General features: G+C 38.3%; 2 protein-coding genes across 13 annotated transcripts in view; both read left to right on the plus strand.

Annotated features, from left to right (window-relative positions):
• The window catches only part of pde4d (phosphodiesterase 4D), an 830388-nt gene that overhangs the window by 634485 nt on the left and 182157 nt on the right, over positions 1-13746 (plus strand). The window lies entirely within an intron of this gene.
• Positions 1-13746, plus strand: part of LOC134297153 (glycosyltransferase 1 domain-containing protein 1-like) — a 49900-nt gene continuing 36154 nt past the window's right edge. Inside the window, exon 1 of the mRNA XM_062974251.1 lies at positions 1-13746. This exon is cut by the window's right edge and continues 36154 nt beyond it. Coding sequence (XP_062830321.1) covers positions 10315-11340 — 1026 coding nt within the window. The 5' untranslated portion in view covers positions 1-10314 and the 3' untranslated portion in view covers positions 11341-13746.

A 13746-nucleotide genomic window follows, 5' to 3' on the forward strand; every position in this document is an offset into this window, starting at 1 on the left:
TGTTGTTTCCTCATTCCATTCCTACCTTAGCTCTGCCTGTGATCTGAGTTTTTGTTTCATCCTCGCTTAATAAATTGTACATACCGATCCTAGTGATTTAGATGCAAACATAACTTGAAAGCAGGAATTTGTTTTTCTTCTCTATATGTACAATATTTGCATGGGAGTGTATCATTATTTTGCTTTCTTAAGTTAAATGAGAATAACTGCTTCTGTGTTGAAACACTTTTTGCCTTGTTACTTTGAATGGCAAGGCAAGATTCCTTATGCGTATATGTATGTAGAAAGTCATATAAAGTTTTGGCCTTTTTCCTGCCTTTAATAAATCAAGTGATGACAGATCTTATAAACAAATGATAGAGCAGTTTAACCTTTCCTTTACATACATTCCCTTTAAAAAATTGGGGAAAATAGCAGCATATATTCTGTTTCCTTCTTTCCCATCCATCTGGTCTTTCCTTTCTCCCTATGAAGTATGAGTTACTGGTACTATCAATGCTAGTGTAGTAAAAGGACTGTGCCTCCGTCCTGCATCTATTCATTTGTATGCAATCCTGAACTCCCTCAATAAACTTCACTGAACATATTCAAACTAACTTTTGAATAGGGCAATGCAATAAGACACTGTCATGTGGTTCAGAAAGACTCCAATTTTAATTCTACTTCCATCATGAACTTACTAGATGCCATGGCTAAGATATTCTCTTCTAGCTTTACTCTTGTCCCCAGAAATGCCCTCAATGGAAAATAATAATGTGTTTATCTAGAAGATTATATTTCAAAAACTACAGCACAAGACTGAGAATAATTCAGAATGAGTTTCCTAGTAAGTTTCCTATTTATGTTCTTTTCATGAATTGTGAGGTTTTCATCACAATTCTCCAGGGAGGGCACCTCTGGTGCTACCTATGCCCTTTGGGCACTTCCTTGTTTACATATAGATGTTCTGACATTCTATCACTTTTGCTTACATCATGGATCTCACAGAGAAGGAAACAAAACCTGCCATTACATTATACTAAAATGCTGTGCTTTACTTTTTTTGCTGCAGTTTTGCTCCAATTCCTTATATAACATTTAGAGTTTTTATCATTGTATCCAAGCATTTGTTACATACTTTCCTGATTGTACATATTGATTTTATACAAGACCATCAGTTATTTGATATAACCATGAAGGGCTCAGCAATGTTAAAATAACTTAATGAGACCCATAGCAATTTAATTAAGAGCATTCATAATCAGAGGCCCACAGCAGTTATGATTACAATAGTTCATTGTTGTGTGCCTTCCAGTTGTTTTTGAATTATAGTGACTCTAAGGCAAACTTATCACAGGGATTTCCTAGCAAGATTTTTTCAGAGAAGAGTTTGTCTTTGCCTTTCTCTGAGGCTGAGAGAACTTTCCTTGCCCAAAGTCACCCAGTACTTTCTTTGGCTGATATGAAATTACACTGGACTTGGAAAAGTTACTGTTTTGGATTAAAGTTCCAAAATTGGTCAAGTTCAACCAGTTACTGTAGGCTGATATGGTAGAAAATTATTTTAATGCTAAATTGCAGACTGCAGCACACACACACACACACACACACACACACACACACACACACAAGATGTTCATTTGGGCCTAGATTGAATTTTTTAGACCACTAAATAATCATAAAATTGGTAAGTCAATGATAACATATATGTTCCATTGATTGAAGGCCCCTAACTTAGCTGAAATTAATCATTGGATTTAAGATTTGGAAATGTTAGCCTTTGTTCTTCGGACCACACATCATCAAATCCTCCAATAGCCATGCTGTCTAGGGGATTCTAAGAGTTGTAGTTTTTGTAAAAGAAAAAAAAAAGAAAAAAAAGAAAAAAAAGCAGACTTCCCAAACCCTGAAATTACGGCAAGTCATTAAATGTTTAGATGCTTCATGCATTTGACATGGCATTGTGAAGAAGCGTTGATGACACGATTGCTAATCTCACAGTAAACTTTTGCCAGCTCTCCAATATAAAAAAGCACAAAGGGCCAACTCTTTCAGAAACATAGACCAAACACTGCAGTCGTCAGTCCTTATTCAGGCAAAACCCCAACTGACGTCATGAGATGCTTTCATTCTGCTACATACGCAGGCCAGGCGATTTCTGTATCTTTAAGCTTTCTGACAATTTCAAATAAAACAAAAAACGTGGCTCTCCCCCATTTATTTTATTTCTTAAAGCTTTTTTATCCTTCTCCCAAACAAGACAATATTGCAAAATATTTAGTTTTTGGGTTGTTGTTTTTTTTTTTTTTTTGCACAATTTAGTAATTGATGAGCAAAGAAGCTGTGTTACAGACAGTTGTAAGGGCACATTGATCAAAATAATGTTATCTGGTAGATGGAAGTCTGCAAGATAATTGAGATATATGGGAAATGATTGCCTGTTTTCCTTTGTTGTAATCTTGCTGCCCTTTATAAAGCGAAGCATGTTGTAAACGAGGCATTTGAACCTTTCTTTTGCAAGTGAAAACATTGCCAAACTTTATTTTCTAAAATATAATATTATGGTATTTTAAAAATTGGCAGGCTGTCTGTTGGCAATTTGTTAGGGTCACAGTCATATATGTTCTTGCACCACTAGATTAGCCTGTGATACTCAAGTATCACTTTTGTCATTTGGAAGTGTTAGCACAATTCAATTAGCTAACGTATGTAGACTGAAGGGAATTGCATCTTATCTTGTACTTCAGATAGTTAAATATCTTGGTCTATAACCCACCAAACAGTAATTTGGCAGACTGGGAAATATCCTTCCTACATATCTTCCTTCCCCTCAGCAGTAGCAAGTGATATATGCATGCACTTGGACCACAAAGACACTCCTTGGGGGACCTGAGCTTCTGATACATGTGGTAGTAAAGGTTTCCCCTTGACATTAAGTCTAATCAAGTCTGACTCCGGGGGGGGGGGGTGTTCTCATCTCCATTTCTAAGCCGAAGAGCCAGCATTGTCCATAGACATCTCCTAGGTCATGTGGCCAGCATGACTGCATAGAACGTCTTTACCTTTCCACCAGAGCAATATCTATTGATCTACTCACATTTGCATGTTCTGCTAGGTTGGCAGAAGCTGGGGCTAAGTATGGGAGCTCACCCTGCTCTGAGGATTCATAGAATCATAGAATTGGAAGAGGCCTTGTGGGTCATCCAGTCGAACCCCCTGCCAAGAAGCAGGAAAATTGAATTCAAAGTACCCCTGACAGATGGCCATCCAGCCTCTGCTTAAAACCCTTCAAAGAAGGAGTCTCCACCACACTCCGGGGCAGAGAGTTCCACTGATGAATAGCTCTCACAGTTAGGAAGTTCTTCCTAATGTTCAGGACTTCCTAATGTTCAGGAAGTTCTTCCTAATGTTCGAACCACTGACCTTTCGGTCAGCAAATTCCACAGCTCAGCGTTTTAACCTACTGCGCCACCAAAGCGGGTTAAAACATGTGGTAAACAGGTCCATATATCCTCTTTCCAACTTCCATACATCCAAATAGATGTTGTTTCTTTGGATATCACAGCAACATCTCTCTCTCTCTCTCTCTCTCTCTCTCTCTCTCTCTCTCTCTCCTTATTCTTACAGAATTTTGTAAATTATTATCCAGGTTTTTTGTTTTGTAACATTATACACAGTATACACTGATCTGCAAGCTTGTGCCATTGTAGATTGCAGATATGAAAATTGTCAGTTTGTATTCAGAATGAAGATTTCTGGAAGATATTTGGATTAGGATTTTTTAAACATTGTGATTTTGTACATACAGTTTTCTGATCAATGTATGCTCCAGAAGTGCCTCATTCATAAAAGGCAAGTTTAGAAAATTGGGCGATGGATCAATAATAAGGGAAATCCTTCCTTTTCATCCCTTATTTACTGAGGACCATGTGAACATAGCTTGAAAGATCATTTCCTAGCTTTGAGATGCTTCTAGTTATGGAGAAAGATGGAAGTTATCCAACTCAACTGAAACACTTTTACAAGTCCAATTGATTACAGCAGATGAGATTTTTTAAGCATGCACTTAATCTATATATATAAAAGGGTAATGAAATTTCAGCCTAGGACAAAACAACAAAACTACACATCCCAGAAACACTAAACTTGGCAGCACAACCCCTCATCCATGCCTCTACGTTCATACAACAAAAAGAAAAGAAAAATAAAGTCCTAATTAGAGGGAGAGGAATAATTGTTTTTATCCAAATGCTGCCAGTTAGAAGGCTAAGCTCCATCAGGGGAAAACCTTTACCCTTTACCTTAACTTTATTTACTTTATTTTATACTTTATTTCCCATACCACCATACTTCGCCATAGCAATGCATGGCTGGGCACAGCTAGTATTTCCATTAAAACCAGAGGGACTGTAAAATATCTGGAATGTATTTGGGGCTCTCCAATTGTTTTAGTAACTGTGTTTAAAGAATTCTTTGTTGATTGAGAATAAACTTAAATTAACATATAATTGATATATCTGATAAACTTGATCTAACAAAGTTAAGATAATGGTTCCTTGCTAACAGAGAAAGATTTGCCATTTCTGCTATAACTCCATATTTTCGGCATGCAGTTGTTTATGGGCTTCCATTGGGAGAAACTTTGTCATTTTATCTTTTGTTTTGTATTAGAAATACGTTGTGTTGCCTACTGTGCTTGAAAACAATCCGCTGAGTAGAAAGTGGAAGATTGAACTTTAAATATCATTTGACACCATTTCCAATTAGTTGTGTCTGCACTTGTATGTGTGATTTTATTCATTGGATAGAAAGCTATGCTTTGATCAATATGAGCATGATTCCAAGCCCTGGTCATGGACGAAGCTGGAACACTCAGCTTCCAATTGCCATTGTTTTGATAAAGAATGAAAAGTATTCTGCTTAATGTGTAACATGGATATTTAAGTATTGCAATAACATAGATGCAATACCTAAATAACCATGTTACATATTTCTCATTATGATAGCGGTTCTTGTTTCATTTTGAATAGTTGAAAACAATAGGAATCTTGGGTTGTTGTATGTCTTTCGGGCTGTGTGGCCATGTTCCAGATGTATTCTCTCCTGACGTTTTGCCCACATCTATGGCAGGCATCCTCAGAGATTGTGAGGTATGGAATCTTGGAATAGGAATCTTGACAAAATTATGAAGCAGGTCAATCTTTCTCAACACTGTAACTTCCAAATACTCCAGTTCTTTTTATATCCAGTCAGCATAACCGGTGTCAGAATTAGACAATTACTAACTCATTCCTTTCATCTATGTAAAAGATCCCAAGCAATGCTGCACTGCATCGTTCACTTGGGGAGATAGGGCAAAATACAAATACAGTATGATGATGATGATGATGATGATGATGATGATGATGATTATCATGTGCAAAATTCTTTTCTTTACAAAAGGTTAGAACTTTGTTTGAAAGTGATTTGTATGTGAAAAATTGTTTTCTGCTAGGACATCTTGTTTTTTGAGAACAAGGAGCTTATGACTTCCAGATAATTATGGATTATAACTCCAAATGTCTTGGCCATTTTGATTCATTGGTGGAAGCTGGATTCCAAAAATATCTGAAGGAAACAGATTCCCTGTCCCTGTTCTATAGAAGGCTGTCTACTTAAAATATGTAGTATATTTTCCACATTGTGACCCAGTGTGGTATAGTGGTTTGAGCATTAGACTATACTGTTGGAGACCATAATTTGAATTCCTGCTCAATCATGGAAACTACTGGGCAACCTTAGGCATGTCACACTCTTACTCTCAAAGGAGGGTAAAGACAATCCCCCCTTAATAAATCTTGCTAAGAAAATCCCATGATAGAATCGCCTTAAAGTTACAGTTAGTCAAATATGACTTGAATCCATGCAACAATAAAGTGTATTTTCATTTTAGTGGTAATAGTGATTTCTAACCATCCATCTATACACTTTAAGTTAGCATTTGCACATCTTTTGTAAATCTGTTTCCTTTTGTCCTTGGTTTTAGTGATATATTTCCTCTTCCAGTGTGCATTTTGCTTGAAATATTTCTGTCTCACTTTCCGTCTTTCTTCTTCCCTATCACATGTATAATGCCCTCTGTAAGCCACATCTCTCTTAATTCTTTAGGCCTAGCATCCCATCCCAGTATTTCTGAAACGAGCCAACCCTCTGCCCAGAAAACTTAATTGGAAGGCACCAATGGCAGTTTCAGCAACTTAAGGTTTAATTCAATCTGCAGGCCTCTTCTTTAGAGCAGATCATATACTTGATTCATGAGTAACTTGAGATGCAAGACCTTGGTTTGCTGATATATTTGAGCTGATTTAGAAGAACTCCAAAGTGCCTGAAGTAGAACTCGCTCTTTTTTCAATTTCACTAATAATGCCCCTGTTAATGAAACATCACAGGGCCAGTTATTGACCATCAATTTTTCTGGCACTTTAAAAAATTGTTTAGTGTGCTTTTCTATTTAATACACTTTCCCCTGGTGAATTTCATGTGGTAACTATCTGCCAGGTTTCTAGTTTGAGATCATTTTGAACTTTTGGCCTCCCTCTTAAACATTCTAGCTTTACAGCAGTTGCATCCTTACTGGAGATATAGACTAGTTTGGAGGTTGCTGTCTTTCCTTTAAGATGAACCAAACATTTGATTCACCCCAACAATCATGTAGAATGTCAGATCACTGCATATATTCACATTGGACTGTATCGTCTTCTCAGATGTACCTGCCTAAGTCCTCTCGGATCATTCACTGAATGTCATCAGACTTTGCTGAGTTCACATTACATTCACATTATCCATATTCTTTCACATGCAATTTAGTTATCTTGCTTCTTGACCTCTTCCTTGATGCCAAGTCTCTCAACTTAGTTTTCCTTTTAAAAAGGGAAGTTCTGTTGCACTAGAGCCCTGAAGCTTCTTTTCACCACAAACCACACACTGGGCAGATAATCCAATGTAAAGGTTTATTAAAACCAAAGTATAATAAAAGCTGCATATATGAAAAGCAAGCAAGTATAAAAAAGAAAAGTTCATCAGGATATGTCCATAAGAGTCAAGAGTCCCCAAAAATCCCTTCAGAGAAAGTATCCAAGATAAATCCAACAAGATATGCAAAAACAGAGTACATAGATCCAAGGCAAGCAAAACTATGCAATTCAAAGACAAGGTACATGAATTCCAGACAGGCAAAACTATGCCTCACAAAATCAGACTAGGCCACAAGAAGTTCTCGCTTTTGCTGGGGATGGAAGGACCTTAAGGAAAATGCCTGATGGGCCTCGCGATCAAGAGTCCTTTCACACTACACACATAATGCTATGATTTATTTATGGTTGTGTTTCATGGAGGAATAAGATGAAAAGGGTTAATAATGATTGGGTTATTGGGGTGTCCTATAAGCAGGTGACCAACAATTTTCTCTGGTGGGAATCCCAAATACAAATGTCTTCCAAATTTATTTATTTTTCACATTTCAATGTGTGTACATTTCCCAACAGGCCACAGTGCCAGAAATTGGCAATCCTCCTATTGTATAAGTGATAGAGCTTTTCACTTTTTTCATTTGGAAATATAAATTCTACTCTTATTCTCCCAGGACAACTACATAGAAATAATAAAGGCAAATCTAAATTGCAAAGGTTATAAGGCATAACAAAATAAAACAGAGTAGCAAATGCAGGCCAAATACTGTGCAGTGAATTTTTTAAAAGGTCAGGGGTGGAGGTGAGATCTTTGTCTGGCTCTGAAAAGACATGAAAGTAGGTGCCAAGAATTCTTTCCTGAGGGGAGCTTTCCATGAATGTGGTGCCAAAACCCAGAACGTTTCTCTCTGGTCACCAATGACCATCACCAAGAGGAATTCCTTTTGAATACGAATACATTTGTAGGCATGTATAGGAGGAGATGGTTCCTAAGCTAATTCCCAAACTGTAAAGAAATTAAGAGACCGTCTGAAATACTCTTTCTCTCAGATGAGCTTATCTAGGTTTTGAGAGAGATGGGCTTTCTTTCAATCTCACCACAATCGTAGGCATATGTGATGAAGATTTATGAGATGACCTTATTTTATTTATTGTATTAATTAAAATATTTGTATCTGAAGATCCCAACAGGAATGAAAAATTTAATATTTAAAGATGAAAAAGGCATTAAATCATTTGTCATTTAAGATAATACAAAAGCAGTAAAACAATTTAAAATAGGGTGTGCAAATTGTATGAAATAACTGAAACCTTTAATAAAAAGCTGTGTTTTGGCTTGGCATCATAATGACACCAGTCTTGGTGCCAAATGGGCCTCTGAAAGGAAGTATTAGATGACTGGAATGCCACAGCACAGTATTTTATTTATTTATTTATTTATTTATTTGTTCATTCATTCATATAACAGTGCAGGTCTACAGAATGTGCTGAATCTTCTTCTTCTGTGCTTGTAGCTATTCAGATATGATGCACGAGGAGACAGAGAATCATAAAAGTATAGAATTGGAATAGATCATAAGGACCATGTACTCCAACCCCTTCCCAGATTGGAATAGTTACACAACTAAAATCCTCCTGAAAGATGGACATCCAACTTCAGTTTACAGACCTCCAAAGTCCACCACCCCCTGGAGCAGTCTGTTCCAGTGTAGCTTCCATTTTGTTCCTTTCTTTTCCTAAATAATAAATGATACATATCAAAGATGAAGTAAACGTCAGTTGGGATGAAGGTAGAACGACTATGATACAAAGGAACTGTGTAACATCTTTAAGTGAGATAAAGAAATTGGTAGCATAAACTTTTTTAGACTTTACTCCATCAGATACAAGGAAATTCTGTGTTCTAGGAAGAATTTCCAAAAATAATGTTACAGGAAGGTGTTGGCGGACTGCATTGATTGTGATAACCACTCAAATGAGTTAGTTCCATATAAGATCTTACTTTGTAAAGTGTTATGTCCAAGCTGTGATCTGGATCAAGCTAATAAACTATCCAGTATTGTTTGCTATATTAGTTTGTAGCATTCATTGGTATCATATGGTGACAAAGAACCTTTGGCTTTCCAGTTGTTGCTGGATTCTAGCTCCTATCAGCTCTGCCCTCCATGGCCAAGTGATCTAGCCCAACAACAATTACTGTTGGCATCATTGTATGCCCAAAATTATTTAGAAGGTTGGACTTCTTCTCAGTCCCACTGGATAAAATTTAGCTGCACCAATTGAGTAGCTAAAACATGAGTCAACTAGTAGGCGAATTTGAATAGATGAGCAGCTCATTCTGGTGCAGATATACTCAGAAATAAACCTCACAATAGTAAATTATTATTTCCACATAAAAATATATAGGACTGCAGAATGAATCAAGCTGGCCTGATGTTGCTACATTCCTCTCCAAAGAAGGTATCTGATCATCTAGATACCATGTTCTGCTATTTAATTTCACTGAGAAATAAGCTGGAATTGTTAAATTAGTTTCTGATGTGTGTGGAGAGAACATGAAGTAGAGAAGGCAGAGCTAACCTATTTTTATATAGATGGCTTTTAAATTGACTACTGCTCATACAGCTTGAGTCATGTAAAGACAGTTGTAGCATTTGTTGTGGTTATAGAGCAGAAATTACTTAAACTGATGTGATATTATGGACATTAGGAGCTGTCATTTCAAATTTGGTATTGCTGTGGGAAGTTTCATCAGTTCTTTCCTTAATGTTAAAGCTAAACGTTTCTGACTTACTTTATACTACAGTCGTCCCTCTGTATCAACAGATTCTGCATCCAAGTACCCATGGCTTGAAAATACCCCCCCCCCCCCAATTCAAAAAGCAAATATTGATTTCACCATTTTATACAAGTGACATTATTTTACTAAGTTACTGTATATAATGGGACTTAGGAATCCATGGATTTGAGTATTCATAGGGGGCTCTGTGGGTTCCTGGAACCAAACCCCAATGGATACCAAGGGCCAATTGTAATACAGTGTACAGTTTGTACTTTGTTTCCAGTTATAGTTTCATTTCATCTGAAGGAATACTGATCCACTTACACACACAAAGTGAAAGGTTGGGGTTGTGAGAAAGTATAGTTTATAAAAAGGTAATGTAGGCTGTAAAATTGCTAATGAGTTGCTCCATGCAGTCATGCTGACCACATGACCTTGGAGGTGCCTGCAAACAACGCCGACTCTTCAACTTAGAAAGGGAGATGAGCACCAACTCCTACCCACAACCCTTTGAGCCGACAGGTGGCTTCCGGCGCCGCTGAAAGTGGGGAAAGAAGACTAGGCAACGCCGCCGGAAGTAGGGCAAGGGTTTGTGAGAACGGAAACATGCGTGTGTTGCTCCTGGCCAGTTTGCGAGCCCGGACCGGGAATGGCACCACAGCCCAGAGGATCCAGGATCATCTGGAAGCTGCCGGCCATGTGTGTTTCCTCAAGGACACGTTTAGCTGTGAGTCCTCTTTGGTCGTCTCAAAGCTCATCTCCTCGGAGAACTTTGATGCAGCTCTGGCCATTCACCTTTATAAAGCAGGCAGGCTGCTGCAAGGCAGCAGAATTCCTTTTGGTGTCATCTTTGGAGGTACGGACATCAATGAAGATGCCAAATGTGAAGAGAAGGTCCGGGTTATGGAGGCAGTGCTGAACGAAGCCAGGTTTGCTGTGTCTTTCACTGAGGCAATGAGAGAAAGAGCCATATCAAACTGGCCTCACGCCAGAAACAAAATATATGTCCAGCCTCAAGGAATCGTGACTACCCCCAACATTTCTTTTAACTGGGAGAAATGTCTGCAGAGTGCAGGGATTCCCCACAACGGCAACAGTTTGTGTTATTTCCTCCTAATATGTGGTCTGAGAAGAGTCAAGGATCCACTCTATCTAGCAGATGCGTTTGCAGAATGGCACAGAGAGGACCCCAGCGTACAGCTGATTATCATTGGACCTGCAGTTGATCCAGTGTTTGCAGAGGAAGTGAAGGAGAAAGTACAAAGGGCGGATGGGGTACATTTGCTGAAGGAGATCCCCCAGGAAGACCTTCATGCTGCTGTGAAGAAATGCTTTGCTGTTGTGAACAGTTCCATTTCAGAGGGGATGTCAGCCGCACTCTTAGAGGCCATGGATTTAAATGTTCTAGTACTGGCAAGGAACATCCCAGGAAATGCTGCGATAATCACACACCAAGAAACCGGGCTGTTATATTCAAACCCTGAGGAATTTGTCCAACTGTCCAAAAGCCTGATCGGTGACCCTTGTCTTCAGAGAAAGATCGTAGCAAGGGCAACGGAGTATGTCACAAAGCACCACTCCTGGGAACATGAAAGGAATGCTTATCAAAACTTTGTGCTGAGCCTCCACTGACCTAGTGTTTGGATTCGGGATCCCTTCAAAATCATAGAGTTGGAAGAGATCATCACGTCATCAAATCTAACCGCGTTCTACCATGCAGGAAAAGTACTCATTGCAAACAACCATCCAGGCTCTTCCCAAAGAAGGACATCCGACCACATTTCAAGGGACTTTCCAACACCTCTTACCGTCAAGGTAGTTGGAACTTTCCATTACTTTTACCTCCCACATTTCTGAACATCTGGTCATCTGTTTTAGGAGGACATCAACCAAGCCTTCAGTCTGGCAAGGTGGTTGATAGTAGACCCCCACAATGACGTCCCGGTTGTTTCTTTCCTCCATAATTTTTATCCAGATGCTTTCAACCTGGCTTCCGTGACTTCACTCCCAATCTCTTCACAAGTGATACATAACACTACTTCAGTTCAAGCATGATCATTGAAGCATGGAGAAAAGCTTTCTGGGTGGTTGCTCCCAGTGTCTGGAGCTCCTTGCTACCAACTCACAGAGTCGGACACGACAAGACTTAATGTCAGGGGAAAACCTTTACCTTTATCTGAGCAAAATAGTGTTAAAGTAGCTTGACAGTGATGATTTCATGGAAAATGACAGAGGAAAGCAGTTAAAGTTGTATCTGATAAAACACTCTTCCTTAACCTGCACCCACCAGGTATGTTGTGTTACAACTTCTGCTGTTTGCAAATGGCAGAAATTGTAGTCCAACATTTACAGAGGGCACCACACTGATGAATGATACGGTAAAGGTCATGGGAAGAGTGAGTTTCTCCTGTTACTTTTGCTGATGTTTCCTACGTAGTGTTTGTGGTATTTTTTTTAACTTTTGTAGATTTTTTTCAAATCTTTGCAAAGCATGGAGAAATCATGTATAAACTAGAAATAAAGGTATTTGAGATGTAGTGCATAATGGAAATATATGGCTTCTCTTTCCATTTTAAAGAGTCATCAACAATTTATCCACAGACAATGCTTTGGTTAAGCATGGAAAACTATCCTTAATAGTAGACATAGAAGAAGGATATTTACTCTTTAGGGTATTAATTTATTTTCAGCTGGTTTCCTATGTTCTTATGTGGAACACTCACTTTTTGCCTCTCTTATGTGGAGATTTATTTAGTTACAAGATTTCTAGAACACATTTTGCCTACTTATCACAGAGTGCAATGTACACAGAGGGGTTCCATAAAATGTCTAATCGCATATTAAAAATTACTTGAAAACCTATGTAATCTGAACAACCATCAACTAAAAAGCAAATCAGAAAGTCAATCACAAGAACAATTATCAGAAGGAAGGAGGGAGGGAAGGAAGGTGACTGGCATGTTATAGGTGAATTACAGTAAGTCGGATATATCTCATTGCATCTCAGATTTGTTTGTTATTGCAGAGGTTGAGCTTTTTTCCTAAATGTGCCCTTCCCCAACTTACTTTTATTTAGCTGTAGACCTTTGAACTAGCTAGCTATGTTCTAGTTCATGGAGTGAGGGGAGCAGCTGAAAAAGCATCCTCTCTTTTTTGCTATAGTAGGACATACAGTGATAACATTTTCATGTATTTCTGGGGGTCCTTTTGAGGTGCCTGAGGATGAGGTCTTTGCTCTATGTTCAACAATAGTGAAAGAGGTGGATGACTGCCTGTGATTTCCCTGCTCTGTGTTTATTTTTTAAATTTAATTTAATTTATGTACACCCTGCCTTCCTTCTCAAGGGGACTCAAGGCGGCTAACAGTGACACTCTTTGACCTATTTAAAACAAAACAAATATGTTTTTTTAAAAAAATAAACAGAATTGTGTGTGTTAGGTTCAAAAATACAGTTAGAATACAATACATATAATTAATTATGCATTTTAAAACACCCAATCTCCCCAAAAATTCAACCCAGAAAATTGCTGCATTCAGGGGAAAGGATGCAGCTGAGAAAACGTGGAGTTTGGGGAGTTAGATGGGAGACTATCATACCTGTGTCTTGTGCTATGTCTCCAGTTGCTCCTATATTTACATAACGCTATGAGAAAGTTAACAAAAAGTGAGCCTCTCTTATGAAATGTCCCAAAATTTTAGTGCTACGTCCTGCTTCGTGTGTAAACATTCTTGTGGAGAACCATAGTTGAAATATCCTAGTACTCTGAAATATCCTAGTCCTAGACTTATTCAGACATTTATCACTTGCAGCCAGAATCATGAATTGTGTTCTGAACCATATTCTTTTATATACATATTTTTTGGAGCCCTAGAATTTTTATATTTTATTTGTGCCTTGGTATCCTTCCTTGCTTCCAAAGAACTCAAAGAGACTTCCTTAGTCCTCCCTTCTACCATAGCTTCACAAGGAACTGGGAAGTAGGTCAAGCTGAGAAAGGTAACAAACTAGCTTGTAGTTGATCATTGGGTGCCATGGG

The sequence above is a fragment of the Anolis carolinensis genome, chromosome 2 (assembly GCF_035594765.1).
Source record: "Anolis carolinensis isolate JA03-04 chromosome 2, rAnoCar3.1.pri, whole genome shotgun sequence".
NCBI classification, from domain to species: domain Eukaryota; kingdom Metazoa; phylum Chordata; class Lepidosauria; order Squamata; family Dactyloidae; genus Anolis; species Anolis carolinensis.